The sequence below is a fragment of the Leucoraja erinacea genome, chromosome 35 (genome assembly GCF_028641065.1).
Source record: "Leucoraja erinacea ecotype New England chromosome 35, Leri_hhj_1, whole genome shotgun sequence".
NCBI classification, from domain to species: domain Eukaryota; kingdom Metazoa; phylum Chordata; class Chondrichthyes; order Rajiformes; family Rajidae; genus Leucoraja; species Leucoraja erinaceus.
Genome location: NC_073411.1, coordinates 2,308,859 through 2,324,260, shown reverse-complemented (window position 1 = coordinate 2,324,260; position 15,402 = coordinate 2,308,859). Strand labels below are relative to the sequence as shown.

Below are 15,402 nucleotides of genomic sequence, written 5' to 3'. Positions count from 1 at the left end.
CTAAGCGGCGGTTGGGCGATCGTTTCGCCGAACACCTCCGCTCAGTCCGCAATAACCTACCTGAACTCCCGGTGGCTCAGCACTTCAACTTCCCCTCCCATTCCCAATCCGACCTCTCTGTCCTGGGTCTCCTCCATTGCCAGAGTGAGCAACACCGGAAATTGGAGGAACAGCACCTCATATTCCGCCTGGGCAGTTTGCATCCTGATGGCATGAATGTTGAATTCTCCCAATTTTGCTAGCCCTAGCTGTCTCCTCCCCTTCCTTAACCCTCGAGCTGTCTCCTCCCATTCCCCCGCCCTCGGGCTCCTCCTCCTCCCCTTTTTCCTTCCTTCTTCCCTCCCACCCCCCCCCATCAGTCTGAAGAAGGGTTTCGGCCCTCTGAAATGTAGTTGCCTATTTTCTTCGCTGCACCCGCTGAGTTTCTCCAGCAATTTTGTGTACCACTGAAAGTAAGCATGCAGGTACAGCAGGCAGTGAAGAAAGCGAATGGCACGTTGGCCTTCATAACAAGAGGAGTTTAGTATACAGGAGCAAAGAAGTCCTCCTGCAGTTGTGCAGGGAACTAGTGAGACTACACCTGGAGTATTGGGTGCAGTTTTGGTTGTTTGTTCTGTGACAGGAGATTAAGACAGTATTAAGACAGTAATACTGTCTTGAGTTTAGAAGAATTGGAGATGGCTTCTTCAGGGTTTGACAGAGTAGCTGCGAAGATGATGTTTTGCCTTGCTGAATTCTCTGGACCCAAGGTTGACAAACAAATGTTTACAAGCATAAATCCTTTCAAGATTGGATGTTTGAGGATTTAATATTTCCAACAATTAAAAGTACAATATTCAGAACAGAATATGTCCATACCCATAATGTCCAAGTAATCCTCAGCAAGGACAGTGGGACCTCTGTCTATTGGCTTTCCAGATCCGTTAAACACACGGCCTGCAATGAAAACATTTCAATTTTTCAATACCCGCGGCAACGTAACAGGCACTGGATGCTATCCAATATTTATAGGTTCTAGAGCAGCATCTGGCGCTTTCAAAAATAATCTAGAATGGGCTCAGAAGCATTAATTTCAAATCCAATCTAAAAGGTTATAGGTTGTCCTTCACTGATGAGGACAGTTTTCGCATCAGTGTTTTTGCAATCTCCTTTGTTCTTATCCATGGCTTTCTTCCTTACTTAATGACTGTGTCTTGTCCTTTTGCTGAACTAATCTGGGACAGCAGAGTAGCACAGCTGGTTGAGCAACTGTTTCACAGCACCAGAGACCTGGGTTCGATCCTGACCTCGGGTGTTTTCCTCACACGCCCCAAAGAAGCAAGGGTTCGTCGGTTAAGTGGCCTCTAAATTGTCCTTCTAAATGTAGGGAGTGGATAAGTGGAAAGTGGGATAACATAGAACTGGTGTGAACGGGTGATTGATGGTCAATGAGGACCAATAGGCCTGTTTTCATGCAGTGTCCTTCAATTCAATTTCTCCTGTCTCTCTCCTCCCGTCTCATGTAAGAAAGGTGTAGGAGGGAACTGCACTAAAGATAGACACAAAATGCTGGTGTAACTCAGCGGGTCAGGCAGTATCTCTGGAGAGAAGGAATCGAAATCTTTCTTCAGACTCGACCCGAAACGTCACCGATTCCTTCTCTCCAGAGATGCTGCCTGTCCCACTGAGTTACTTCAGCATTTTCTGTCTAACTTTAGTATAAGAACAGGATTTCTTCTTGTCTTTACCTTTCACTCATCAGCATCATATCCAGATCAAAGTTCTGCCATTTTTATTGAGATGCCATCATCTCAACATATCTTCTCCTCCCTTTACAGCATTCAAAATGGGCTGTTCCCTGTGCTCCCACCTGGTTCTCTCCGCCATCTCCAGCAATACCCATTCCGTATCCCACGGCACCTTTTCATGCCACACAGTTCTTATCTTCTTACCATCCAGAAACTGAAATGCCGTCTCAGTAAAGCAGTAATTACAGTAAGTGACTCATATTTACTTCAGCATTTTATGTCTATCTTTGGTGTAAACCAGCATCTGCAGTTCCTTCCTACACAGTGTTTCACTTGTACTTTTTCCAACTTAATATACTCTAATCATCTTCATTTGGTACTGAAGCATACTGAATGAAGGCAATCACTTTCAGCTGCCTGAACCTTAGTTCACCATCTTCTCTTGCTTCTCTGCCTTTGCATTTCTTTGGATCAACATGCAGGCTTCAGGAACACCCATCTCATCCTCTGACCCACTAACATGGAATTCAATCATTTCAAATTCTTTGTTTCCGGTTTGCGTCATGCCTGGCTCATTGCCCATGTTCCTTCCTCACGGATGCCGTCTGACCAGCTGAGTATTACCAGCGTTCTCCAATTTAAGATTCCCAACAACTGCTGTTCTATACTCTCATCGTTCCCACATCACATCACCCCCATCATATCATATCCCCAGCTCTCCTGTATTCTCATTCATCTCCCTCTATTTACACCTCCTCCAGACAGTTCAGTTGCCATTAACAAGCCTTCACCATTTTCTCTCAGCTGGCACCACCACCATTTGCATAGTTTTGCAGGTGCCATCTTCTTATAGACATTCCCTTTCATTCCATATGGACAGAGGAGGTAGTTGAGGCTGGGACTATCCCAACATTTAAGAAACAGTTGGACAGGTACATGGATAGGACAAGTTTGCAGGGATATGGATCAAAGTCAGGCAGTTGGGATTAGTGTAGTTGGGACATGTTGGCCGGTGTGGGAAAGATGGGCCAATTTCCAAGCTGCATGACTCTATGAGAGAGAGATAGAGAACAGACTGAATGCAACATAAATACCCATAGACCTTGCACGTGATCATATTCACACCAAAATTCACTTTCAACTTTGATTAAAACCAATGACAGCTTATAAATGACAAGCTGAGGATCAATAATTGAAGGACATCCCAAATTTAAATATCTGAAATAACACTTACCAAGCATATCTTCAGAGACTGGAGTGCGCAGGATATCTCCAGTAAATTCACAGCTTGTTTTCTTTGCATCAATTCCAGAGGTACCTTCAAATACCTTTTTAATGAGATAGAGAGGAGAATGTACAACTGCACTGTTGATCTCACATTTCACTGACTCAGGCAACCAAGTAAAAATATTACAACCAAGTTAAAATTATTATCAAGTGTATGAAGAAACTGACATTTCTTCAGGAGTACAGTGGGCAATACAGTGGCGTGGCTGGTAGAGCTGTTGCCTCACAGCACCAGAGATCCAGGTTTGATCCTAATCTCGGGTGCTGCCTGTGTGGAGTTTGCACGCTCTCCCTATGACTGCGTGGGTTTTCTCCAGTTTTCACCCACATCGTAAAGGCGTGCGGGTTTGTAGGTTAATTGGCCTCTGTAAAACTTCCGAGTGTGTTGGGAGTGTATGGAAAAGTGAGAGAACAAGAATTAGTGAAAACGGGTGATCAATGGCCAGTGTGGACTTGGACCTGAAGGGCCTGGCTCCATGTATTTCTCAATTCAATTTTAATACAACCATGAAGGAGGAATTTAAGATCTTAGCCATTTCGATATTAATACATAGTGGAAAGAGAAATAGCAGTGGGAAGAATCACTGTTTAGATATCAATAGCAGAAATAAAACAGCAAATATAATATTGGTCAGTCAACCTTGGTGGGGAAAAACTACTTTAGAACCAGACACATGAACCACTTTCAAATGCTGAACAAGCTGTGTGCATGTTCAGTGTTACAATTTATCTCATAACCTGCTGCCTTGAATGCTATCTTTTAAACCGTTAGTATATGAATCGAAGGAGATGTCATACCTGAACCACTGCTTTCGAGCCACTGACCTCCAGTACCTGCCCGCTGCGCTTGGTGCCATCTGGAAGTGTCAGGTGCACAATCTCAGCATACCTGGGAAACTGGAGGAAAAACAAGTTACAATCAGGCTTCTGACAATCCCTTGCATGGAAATATTTTACACAACCACATCCATTACATTGAAATGTCATCATGCAATTCAACCTAATAGGATCATCATTGCCAATTTAACACTAATGTAACTTCCTAGCATAATAAGGGAGGACACTGCAGAGTGAAGAGAAGATTTGTAAGGCTGTTACCAGAACTCGAGGGCATGAGGTAAAGGGAGAGGTTGGGCAGGCGAGGACTTTATTCCCTGGAGCATAAATTATTCCCTGGAGCTTATTAAGAATAAGGAGTAAGTTATTTAGAACGGTCGAGGAAACACTTTTTCTCACAGAGAGTGGTGAGTCTGTGGAATTCTCTGCCTCAGAGGGCGGTGGAGGCAGGTTCTCTGGATGCTTTCAAGAGAGAGCTAGATAGGGCTCTTAAAAATAGCGGAGCCAGGGGATATGGGGAGAAGACAGGAAAGGGGTACTGATTGGGGATGATCAGCCATGATCACATTGAATGGCGTTGCTGGCTTGACGGGCCAAATGGCCTACTCCTGCACCTATTGTCTATATGTGACTGGAGGTAATCTTACAGAGGAGTATAAAATCATGCGGGGAATAGATCGAGTGAATGCACAAGAGTCTTTTAGCTAGGGTAGGGGATTCAAAAGAATCAGAGGACAAGTTTAAGGTGAGTGGGGCAAGATTTAACCTGATTTAGTGGTAACCTGAGGGGCAACATTTTCACTCAGAGGGTGATGGATATATGGATGAGGTGCCTGAGGAAGTAATTGAGTGAGGTAGAAGAGCAACACTTGGAAGGGTACTTGGACAGGAAAGGTTTAGAGGGCTAAGGGCCATATCTGGGCAAATGGGACTATCTTAGACGGAGCTTCCTGGTCTATGACTCTATGACACAAGCACACAAGATTATTAATCATGGTCTCTGGATTATCCCTCCTGTAATTTAGCTGCTGCACTGTTACGCCATTGAATAACATAACACATTGATCATTAAAAGAGTTTTTCTATTTCATCCTATATCTGAGCGTTATCCATGCAAACAAGTCATTTTTCAATGAAAGATCCAATTATCAAGTACGTTCCTACACAAAATAATTCTATCGTACTCTCAGGTAGCAGGAGCTAAACACTGATTACGTTATTTTCCCTTATTTTACGCTGAAACGTTCAATTTTAGAAACATAGGTGCAGGAGTAGAGGCCATTCGGCCCTTCGAGCCTGCACCGCCATTCAATATGATCATGGTTGATCATCCAACTCAGTATCCCATCCCTACCTTCTCTCCATACCCCCTGATCCCTTTATCCACAAGGGCCACATCTAACTCCCTCTTAAATATAGCCAATGAACTGGCCTCAACTACCTTATGTGGCAGAGAATTCCACAGATTCACCACTCTCTGTGTAAAAAATGATTTTCTCATCTCGGTCCTAAGAGACCTCCCTCTTATCCTTAAACTGTGACCCCTAGTACTGGACTTCCCCAACATCGGGAGTAATCTTCCTGCATCTAGCCTGTCCAACCTCTTAAGAATTTTGAGTTACTCTCTTGGGAATCCCCAGAAATTGCTGGGTTCCCAGGAAGAAATGAAAGTTTGTCACCGGCAAGAAGTTGAAACGGGTTGAAAGATTGTTATAATGCATTCAGGGTTTCTTTATTTGTGTAGATTGCTGTGTAGATTGAGAGACCAGCGGTATTCTGAAAAAAACTGGCTTTAATCTGAATGTAACTTGCAAAACAAAAGAGATGTGGAGCCATGGAAACCAAATGATATGAAGCAATAAACACAAAGTAAGCAAAAAGGTATGTAGGTTAATTATACATAACAAATTTAATGAGAAAACTAGCATGGAAAAGGTGGGGTCTAGAGGGTGAAAAATCAATCTGTTACAAGCACTTAAAAAGATTTTATTGAGAGGAAAATAGAAAAATGCAATAGTGCATATATTTAGTGGGGAATGTAAACTCTTATTACGTAGCTTTGGCAAAAAAGGTTAATGATAGAAAGATATTCAGAATCAACGTGGTTAGTGATTAAAATACAGATTTAAAAGATGAATACAAATCAGCGAGAGATTCATAGTTAAAAATTACCATTGTAACACGTTTTAACTAATCACTAGTTAGGTCTGTAAATGGAGAAAAGAACATTAACATTCCTAACATGATACCACTATCGTGATCAACGTGGCAGCATGCTTAAACTGGAAAGGATGCTGATACTTGTTTAGTAGTATTAAAACAGATTAACTGTAGAAATCAATGATGTCTCAACCTCTCAGGACTGATGAGCTTAAGGGCCTGTCCCACTTAGGCGTCATGCAGATGGCGCGTCACCGTCTACGTCACCAAGCACCATGCGCGTGTAATGCGCACCATACGCATATCAGGTACACGTCACGACACACGCGTCGTGCATTGTGATGCGTAAATGATGTTGCGTAAATGACGCCCAAGTGGGTCAGGCCCTTTACTACTACTTCAAATCAAAATAACAATTTGAAGCAGGTTTCTGAATCAGATCCAAGACAGCGGGTTTTGTATAAGTATTGGTTGAGAGGAGCGAGGTGGAAAGACTTGTTGACACAAAGGTCAAAGAAAACTTTTTAAAAGCAGGTTGCAAAGTTGAACCATAAACCACCCAAACGTGAAACTATATTTTCAAGTTTTAGAAAATCAATGCTGTTGAAAACAGAGATTAAAGAGATGATTTGATGAATAAAATTATTGATGCGGCCACAGTGCAGTGGAACAGCCTCTGGTATGTGAGGGTCCAAGACTGAGAGGTGTTAGTCAAAGATTAATTGCAAAAGATTTCAGCCAATATGTACAAAAACACCCTAATCCCAATGAATGATTAGTGAACCATTAGAGCAGGACCGTCAAAATGAGGGATTAAGTTATAAGAACAGGACCAATGTGTGGGATTTGAGATAATACTCACATCAAGGATAAACAACAACAGATAGGATAAGCCAAATGTCTCCTGTGTAACATTTATGTAATTCTACACAGAACACTGAGCTCAGTACCTTTACTTGATCCAGGATTACGAGTGGTCCATTAACACCAGAAACTGTTTTATATGCTGCAAAGAGAAAAAAAGTCTTAATTCTTCTTTTAAATGTTACGAGATGCAGTCTGAAGAAAGGTCTCGACCTGAAACGTCACCCATTCCTTCTCTCCAGAGATGCTGCCTGTCCTGCTGAGTTAGTCCAGCATTTTGTGTCTACCTTCAGTTTAAACCTGCATCTGCAGTTCTTTTTCACACATTACTAGATGCAGTGTTTTGTTGTTGAGTGGCAAAATGCATCTCATAGGATCATGAGTGATAGGAGCAGAATTAGGCCATTCTGTCCATCAAGTCTACTCCGCCATTCAATCATGGCTGATCTATCTCTCCCTCCTAACCCCATTCTCCTGTCTTCTCCCCATAACAACTGACACCCGTATTAATCAGGAATCTATCTATCTCTGCCTTAAATATATCAACTGACTTGGTCTCCACAGGCTTCTGTGACAAAGAATTCCACAGATTCACCATCCTGTATCTGTATAATGTTGCTACTTTGTATATTCTTAAATTACCATTGATGAAATTCAAAAGGAGCATTGTTTACAAATTACCCATGGAATACTGCAGCATGGCATTCCATGCTGGATACAGTCTATATATATCTTACCAACATTCAGAATTGTTCTTTTTAAAATTTGGTGAGTTACATCAGAAATGTTTGGAACATTACTGTGATGCTAATGTCAACTGCAACAAAGACAAATGATTGCCTGTAGACAAAAGTGCTGGAGAAACTCAGCGGGTGCATCAGTATCTATAGAGTGAAGGAAATAGGCGAAGATTGCCTGTAATGACTTAATAACAAAGAGAAATACGCACATAAAAAGACATAAAGTGATGGAGTAGCTCAGCGGGTCAGGCATCATCCCTGGAGGACATGGTTAGGTGACGTTTCAGGTTGGAACCCGTCTTCAGTCCGTCCCGACCGTCTCTTAATCAGTCTGAAGGAGGGTCTCGACCCAAAACATTGCCCATTCCCTTCTCTCTAGAGATGCTGCCTCACCCGCTGAGTTACTCCAGCAATTTGTGTCTGCCTTTGATTTAAACCACCATCTGCAAGTTGCTTAATCATGTTCTCCAGAGATGCTGCCTGCCCTACTGAGTTACTCCAGCTTTTGGTGTCTATCTTCGGTTTAAAGCAGCATCTACAGTTCCTTCCTACACATACTCCAGCACTGTGTCTTTTTTACATCTATGGTTTCTTGTTTCTACACCCTCACTCTACTTTGACAACATTCTCATGGGTACCAAACATAATATCTCATTCTGTGGTCAAGAAGGAACTGCAGATGCTGGAAAATCAAAGGCAGACAAAAGTGCTGGAGAAACTCAGCGGGTGCGGCAGCATCTATGGAGCGAAGGAAATAGGCAACGTTTCGTGCCGAAACGTCTGAGGAATGGTTTTGGTCCGAAACGTTGCATATTTTCATCGATCCATAGATGCTGCCGCACCCGCTGAGTTTCTCCAGCACTTTTGTCTACCTCATTCAGATTCAGATTTAGATTCAATTTTAATTGTCATTGTCAGTGTACAGTACAGAGACAACGAAATGCATTTAGCATTCTGATATCTCATATCTCATTCTGTAATGTTCAATTACGTTTTAATTTTTCTTTTACATTTTTCCCCATTTGTAAAAATAGTACTTAAAATTATCAATACTTGGTACAGGGTTGCTCGTGAGTCTTTCCTCGCTCTCGCAGCGTGAGTGTCCCACTGATGTCCCTGGCAGGCAAGCAATGACAGTGGGACAGCCACAGCTGTTCATTAGTTTTAGGAGCAGTATTAGACCATTTGGCCCATGGAGTCTACTCCGCCATTCAATCATAGCTGATCTATGTTTCCCTCTCAACCCCATTCTCCCCGTAACCCTTATTAATCCTAACAATCTCCATTTTAAAAATGGACTCGGCCTCCACAGCCAATCCCACAGATTCACCACCCAGTTCCCAGTTAAAGGATAATTCCAACCTTGATCTAGCAAAGCCAAATGGACTGCTTCAATGCTGTGCTCACATGATGAACTTACATTTAACTTAGATTTAATGGACAGGATGTTAAATACAACTTACAACAATACCATGGAGTTTATACCAATTTCATTCCGTCCTGTATGATATTTGTAGTATTTTTCAAGAAACACTTCAACTTTTATGCATAATGACGTTTTAAACAGATGTCTTGTGCTGTGACATTTGGTAAATAGATAACTAGTTTGTGTATCCCCTAAATTCTAAAATACAAGATGGCGGTGGATACATTAAAAAGATAGAAACCTATATGGGCAGACACATGGATAGGAAAGTTTGAGGTACATGACCCAAATACATACAAACGGGACCAGCTTAGATGGGGCATCTTGGTTGGCATGGACGGGTTGGGCTGAAAGGCCTGTTTTCCTGCTGTAGGACTCTCCTCCACCACAGCTGCTGCCTGACCTGCTGAGTATTTCCATCACTTTGAGTTATTTTTTCACATTTCCAGCATTTGCAGATGGTCAATTTTGCTACGTTGCGTGTGCCCACCTTTCCCTCATTGAAGGCACAACAGGAGGAGCAAGGGTGATCTGGATGCCCTTCATTCCCATTTCCCCACAGTACAAGATACAGCTACTCCCCGGGTTATGAACAGCAGTATGTGTACAGCCCGTACACATCAGAGGGAGTTGCTGGCTGCTGCAGGCATCTTCTGGCCTGCGGAAATTCAGTTGGCAGCCACATTCCCAATTTGTGAATCATCCAGGTTCACAAGCTGGTCACAGCGATGGAGCCCTGCCATAACCCAAGGATGACTTATGGTAATGCAGTCACAGAGCACTGAAACAGGCCCTTAGGCAACCAGGTTTTATAACTGGGATGACCCCCATTTGCCTGCATTTGGCCCACATCCCATTACATCTTTAGGAAATAAAAACAAAGTGATTGAGTAGCTCAGCAGGCCAGGCAGCACCTGTGGAGTGAAATGGACAGGCACCATTTTGGCTCAGAATCCTTTTTGCTCAAGATTACAGTATCTGGAGTCAAGAGAGTTTTATTGTCATGCGTCCCAGATAGGACAATGAAATTCTTACCTGCTGCACCACAACAGAATATGTAAACATAATACAAAACGGGAGATAAAAGTTCAGTGTGTCTATGGAATTGTATATTCACGGTTTTGATATTAACAGGTCATGTCACTTCCCTAGGATAGAAAGGTTATTGCAGGAAAACATTTTATTTTTAAGGTTATTTTTATATTATAATATATTTATTATGTATATATGGTCTATGGTCATCCCTCTGTGCCAAAGGGGTCATCGCTTTGCTAGCCTACAGCCTCTTCAACAGGCATGCACCCTGTATCAGAATAACCTCCTGTGAGGACATTTGTCAACTGCAAGTAAATACAGGAAGTACTTAGTTCTTCTCCAATCCACCCACAACATCTTGGAGAAATGAAAAACAAACTGCTGGAGAAACTCAGAAGGCCAGGCAGCATCCGTGGAGGGAAATGAACAGACAACATTTTGGGTCAGGATCCTTTTTCAAACTGAAGGGGGTGGGGAGGAGAGGGGGGGGGGGGGGAATGCTAGAAAATAGCACAGTGGAGCAAAGCCCGGTAATTGATAGGTGGATGCAGGTAAGGGGGAGGAGGGCTGATTGGCAGATAGGTGACGTACGTGACAAATTCTCAATAATAGACAATAGGTGCAGGAGGAGGCCATTCAACCCTTCGAGCCAACACCGCCATTCACTGTGATCATGGCTGATCATCCACACTCAGTATCCCGTTCCTGCCTTTTCCCCATATACCCTGACTCCGCTATCTTTAAGAGCTCTATCCAACTCTCTCTTTGAAACATACAGAGAATTGGCTTCCACTGCCTTCTGAGGCAGAGAATTCCACAACCCTCTGTGTTAAATATTTTCAGTGTTTACCAAGCACTTTAGCTGCTGTAGTCCCCTCAATTCTCGCTTCTGTATACCTTCATTTCGCTTCACTTTTGGAATTCTGAAGTTGGGTGCATGTCTCTCACACTTACCCCGACTCCCACAATTTTTTTCAGCGCAAAAATTCAACATTGTGGCGGTTTTTAACAGTTAGGAAAGTACGCGTTTCTAGCATTAATAACACATACCGGAAGTGACGGATGTCTTCCAGTTGGATTTAGCGGCTCCGTGCGTCGAGCCCTATAGAAACAATAGAAATTAGGTGCAGGAGTAGGCCATTCGGCCCTTCGAGCCTGCACCGCCATTCAATATGATCATGGCTGATCATCCAACTCAGTATCCCGTACCTGCCTTCTCTCCATACCCCCTGATCCCCTTAGCCACAAAGGCCACATCTAACTCCCTCTTAAATATAGCAAATGAACTGGCCTCAACTACCCTCTGCGGCAGAGAGTTCCAGAGATTCACCACTCTCTGCGTGAAAAAAGTTCTTCTCATCTCGGTTTTAAAGGATTTCCCCTTTATCCTTAAGCTGTGACCCCTTTGTCCTGGACTTCCCTAACATCGGGAACAATCTTCCTGCATCTAGCCTGTCCAACCCCTTAAGAATTTTGTAAGTTTCTATAAGATCCCCTCTCAATCTTCTATGACCCAGTGACCTTCCGTGCAACCCCTTATACAACCCCAGCCACTCCATTCTATCTACATAGGACAGTTCCGCCATCACTGGATTTAACCTGGTGAACCTACGCTGCACTCCCTCAATAGCAAGAATGTCCTTCCTCAAATTTGGAGACCACAACTGCACACAGTTTCGATGTGGCAAGGGGACTGACGGGTGCCACATCACAGGGGTGAAATGTAAAACCAGAGGAGCGGGGGAAGGGATAAGGATGGAATGGGCTGGGTGGAGGGAAAAGAAGTGAGATAAAAGGGAAATATAGGATAGGAGATGAGTGTATGATGGAGGAGGAGGAAGGAAGCGTCTGTCCATTCCCTCCACAGATGCTGCCCGACACGCTGCGTTCCTCCAGCACTTTGGTTTCTGTTCCAGATTCCAGCATCTGTCGTCTCTCCCCGACTGACAACACTGTCTTGGTGCTGGTGGTGAAGGAATGGCCTCCCGGCCCCGGCCCCCCCTCTCTCTCCCCCCTCTCTCCCCCCGCCACTCACTCAGCCTCGGCTGCGACATGTAATCCCTGCTGACGGCCTGGACATGTTCCCGGGCGGCCATCGGCGACCCCCGGGCCGATATGTCGCCCATGGCTCCGTTCACCATCCGCCCGATCGCCTTCATCGCCATCTTGTCCCTTGCCGTGGCTGCCGCGCACTGCGCATGCGCCCCCCCGCCACTGGGCTGAGTGCGCATGCGCGCGGTGCGGAGCCAGCCAGCAGTCGCCAGCGCGCATGTGCGCTCTCTGCTGCCCCTGGTGCTGAAAGTTGTTCCTGACAGCATTAACGTCATGAGGGATTCGGCCATTCGGCCCATCAAGTCTATTCCGCCATTCAATCATTGCTGATCTATCTCTCTCTCTCTCTCTCTCCTAACCTCATTCTCCTGTCTTGTCCCCCACAACCTCTGACACCCGTACTAATCAATAATTAACAATTAAAGCATGAAATACAAGATACAAGATACAAGATACAAGATACATTTAATTGTCATTTGGACCCCTTGAGGTCCAAACGAAATGCCGTTTCTGCAGCCATACATTACAAACACATAGACCCAAGACACAACATAATTTACATAAACATCCATCACATTGCTGTGATGGAAGGCCAAATAAACTTATCTCTCCACTGCACTCCCCCCCCCCCCCCCCCCTATGTCAGAGTCAAAGTCAAAGCCCCCGGCTGGCGATGGTGATTGTCCCGCGGCCATTAAAGCCACGCCGGGTGGTGCAAGGTCGCACACCGGGTCTTGGTGTTAGAGCCCCCGGCGTGCGCTCGCAGAGTCCCGCGGCCATTCCAAGCCGCGCGGGGCAGTGATGTAGGCCCCGCTCCAGGAGCTCTTCAACCCCCGCAACTCGGGCGGGGAAAGTCGCCGTTGCGAGAGCCCTGAAAAGCGGTCTCCCTCCAGGGACCCGCGGGCTCCCGATGCCGCCGTCCACAGACCTGCCGTTGGAGCCTCCGACTCTCCGGTCGCCGGCCGCAGCAGCAGCAGCAGCAGCAGCAGCGCTCCTCCACCGCTCCACCCGCTCCGGACTCGGCCAGCCCCGCGACGGTGACGGTGAGTCGTAGCACCAGAGTCCCCGGTCTCTTCCTGTTGGAGGCCGCAGCTCCTCGTTGCGGCCCCCAACGACAACGGAAACCCTGGCGACGAGAAAAGGTCGGGTCAGCATCTTACTGCAGGGAGAGATTTAAAAAGTTTCCCCCCCCCCTCCCACCCCCCACCCCCACCCCCCCACACACACACACCAACCAAAAATAAACTCAGCGAGACAGACAGCATCTCTGGAGCGAAGGAATGGGTGATGTTTCGGGTGGGGACCCGAAACTACATAAAACTCACAGACAGAAAATAATAAAACGCGGACAGACTGCAGGGGCCGCTGCTGACCAGAGTCGCGCCACCCACCAAAATTTTTAGACAACCTCTGACATCCGTACTAATCAATAATTAACAATTAAAGCATGAAATAATCTCCACCCTACTATAGTTACCCAACCAGATGCAACTAAATTTAAAGTAGCTCTTTCTTCCCAATAACCCTTTCTGGCTTAATCCCTCCCTTCACCACCTCCAGTTTAAATTCCATTTGGAATATTTTGGAGGACCAAGAAACCAAGAATTAGTATTATTGTAAATGGAAGTTAGACACAAAATGCTCGAGTAACTCAGCGGGCCAGACAGCATCTCTGGAGAGAAGGAATGGGTGACGTTTCGGGTCGAGACCCTTCTCCAGACTGCTGTAGCCTAAGATCTATTGTTGCAGGTCTCAAGAGGGTTTAATTGTCATATACAGCGGTACAATTACATTCTTAATTGCTTTGTAAAAGACCTTTGGGCAGATATATGGAGAGGAAGAGTTTAGAGGGGATAGAGAACCTCGTGTCCTGGTGCGGACACAACAACCTTTCTCTCAATGTGCAGGAAGGAAATGCGGATGCTGGTTTAAACTGAAGATAGACATAAAATGCTGGAGTAACTCAGCGGGCCAGACAGCATCTCTGGAGATATGATAGATAGGACATAACTTAATTTATCTCAGGAGGGAAATTGATCTGCCAGCAGTCATAAAAACACAAAATGCATGAAACATGAAATTAAACTGAGGAGTGGAAAGGATTATGGATGTGCAAAGATTGGGGAGGAAGGGGTGGAGTCAGCCTCAAACTCATTCTTTCCCTCGACAGATAGGGGAGGAGTTGTACAGTTTGATAGCGATTGGGAAGAAGGATCTCCTGCAGCATTCAGTCTTGGTGGAACCAGTTGCTTAAGGTACTGTTGCTTAAGGTAATCTGTTGCTTAAGGTAGTTCTCAGGTTGAGCTGGAGGGGGGTGAGCTATCTATTCTCCAGGATACTCCGCAGTTTGAGGAGCATCCTGGAGAATCTTGGAGCATCCTGGAGAATCAACATCTGCAGCATCTTACTGCAGATGTTGAAGGAGTGGAGCCTTCTCAAAAAGTACAGCCGACTCTGTCCCTTGTACAGGGCCTTAGCATTCCTGGACCCGTCCAGTTTTCTGTCCAGGTACACTTCAAGATATTTGTACTGAAGATAGACACAAAAAGCTGGAGTAACTCAGCGAGACAGACAGCATCTCTGGAGCGAAGGAATGGGTGATGTTTCGGGTGGGGACCCGAAGATTCCTGACCCACTGAGTTACTCCAGCACTTTATGTTTTGCTTATAACCAAAACACCAGTAGCTGCAAGTACTGTATGTGCATTGAGCTTGTAGTTATTGCTAGTTTTGCATTGGACTCCTATTACAGCTAAAGAGATATTACAGATAAAGAACAATGAATGAAATATATGTAAAAAGGTAACAACGATAAAGGAAACAGGCTGTTGTAAGCTATTTGTAGGGAGAAAATGAGAATCTAGTGCAACTTGGGTGGGGGAGGGATAGAGAGAGAGGGAATGCCGGGGCTACCTGAAGTGAGAGAAATCAATATTCATACCACTGGGCTGTAAGTTGCCCAAGCGAAATATGAGGTGCTGTTCCTCCAATTTGCATTTAGCCTCACTCTGACAATGGAGGAGACTGAGGGCAGAAAGGTCTGTGTGGGAATGGGAAGGAGAATTAAAGTGTCCGGCAACCGGGAGATCAGGTTGGTTCATGTTGGCTGAGTGAAGGCGTTCCGCAAAACGATCGCCCAGCCTGCTGTTGGTCTCGTCGATGTATAAGAGTCCACATCTTGAACAACGGATACAGTAGATGAGGTTGAAGGGGGTGCAGGTGAATCTCTGCCTAACCTGAAAGGACTGTCGGGGTCCCTGGAAAAGGTCGAGGGA

General features: G+C 45.0%; 1 protein-coding gene across 1 annotated transcript in view; it reads right to left on the bottom strand.

Moving 5' to 3' along the window:
• Positions 1-12,288, bottom strand: part of LOC129713160 (V-type proton ATPase subunit B, brain isoform) — a 36,535-nt gene extending 24,247 nt beyond the window's left edge. Inside the window, exons 1-5 of the mRNA XM_055661998.1 lie at positions 12,112-12,288; positions 6,962-7,017; positions 3,813-3,911; positions 2,962-3,055; positions 859-936 (exon numbers count right to left, since the gene is read on the bottom strand). Coding sequence (XP_055517973.1) covers positions 859-936; positions 2,962-3,055; positions 3,813-3,911; positions 6,962-7,017; positions 12,112-12,241 — 457 coding nt within the window. The 5' untranslated portion in view covers positions 12,242-12,288. The remainder of the gene's footprint in view (positions 1-858; positions 937-2,961; positions 3,056-3,812; positions 3,912-6,961; positions 7,018-12,111) is intronic.
• Positions 12,289-15,402: the final 3,114 nt, after the last annotated feature.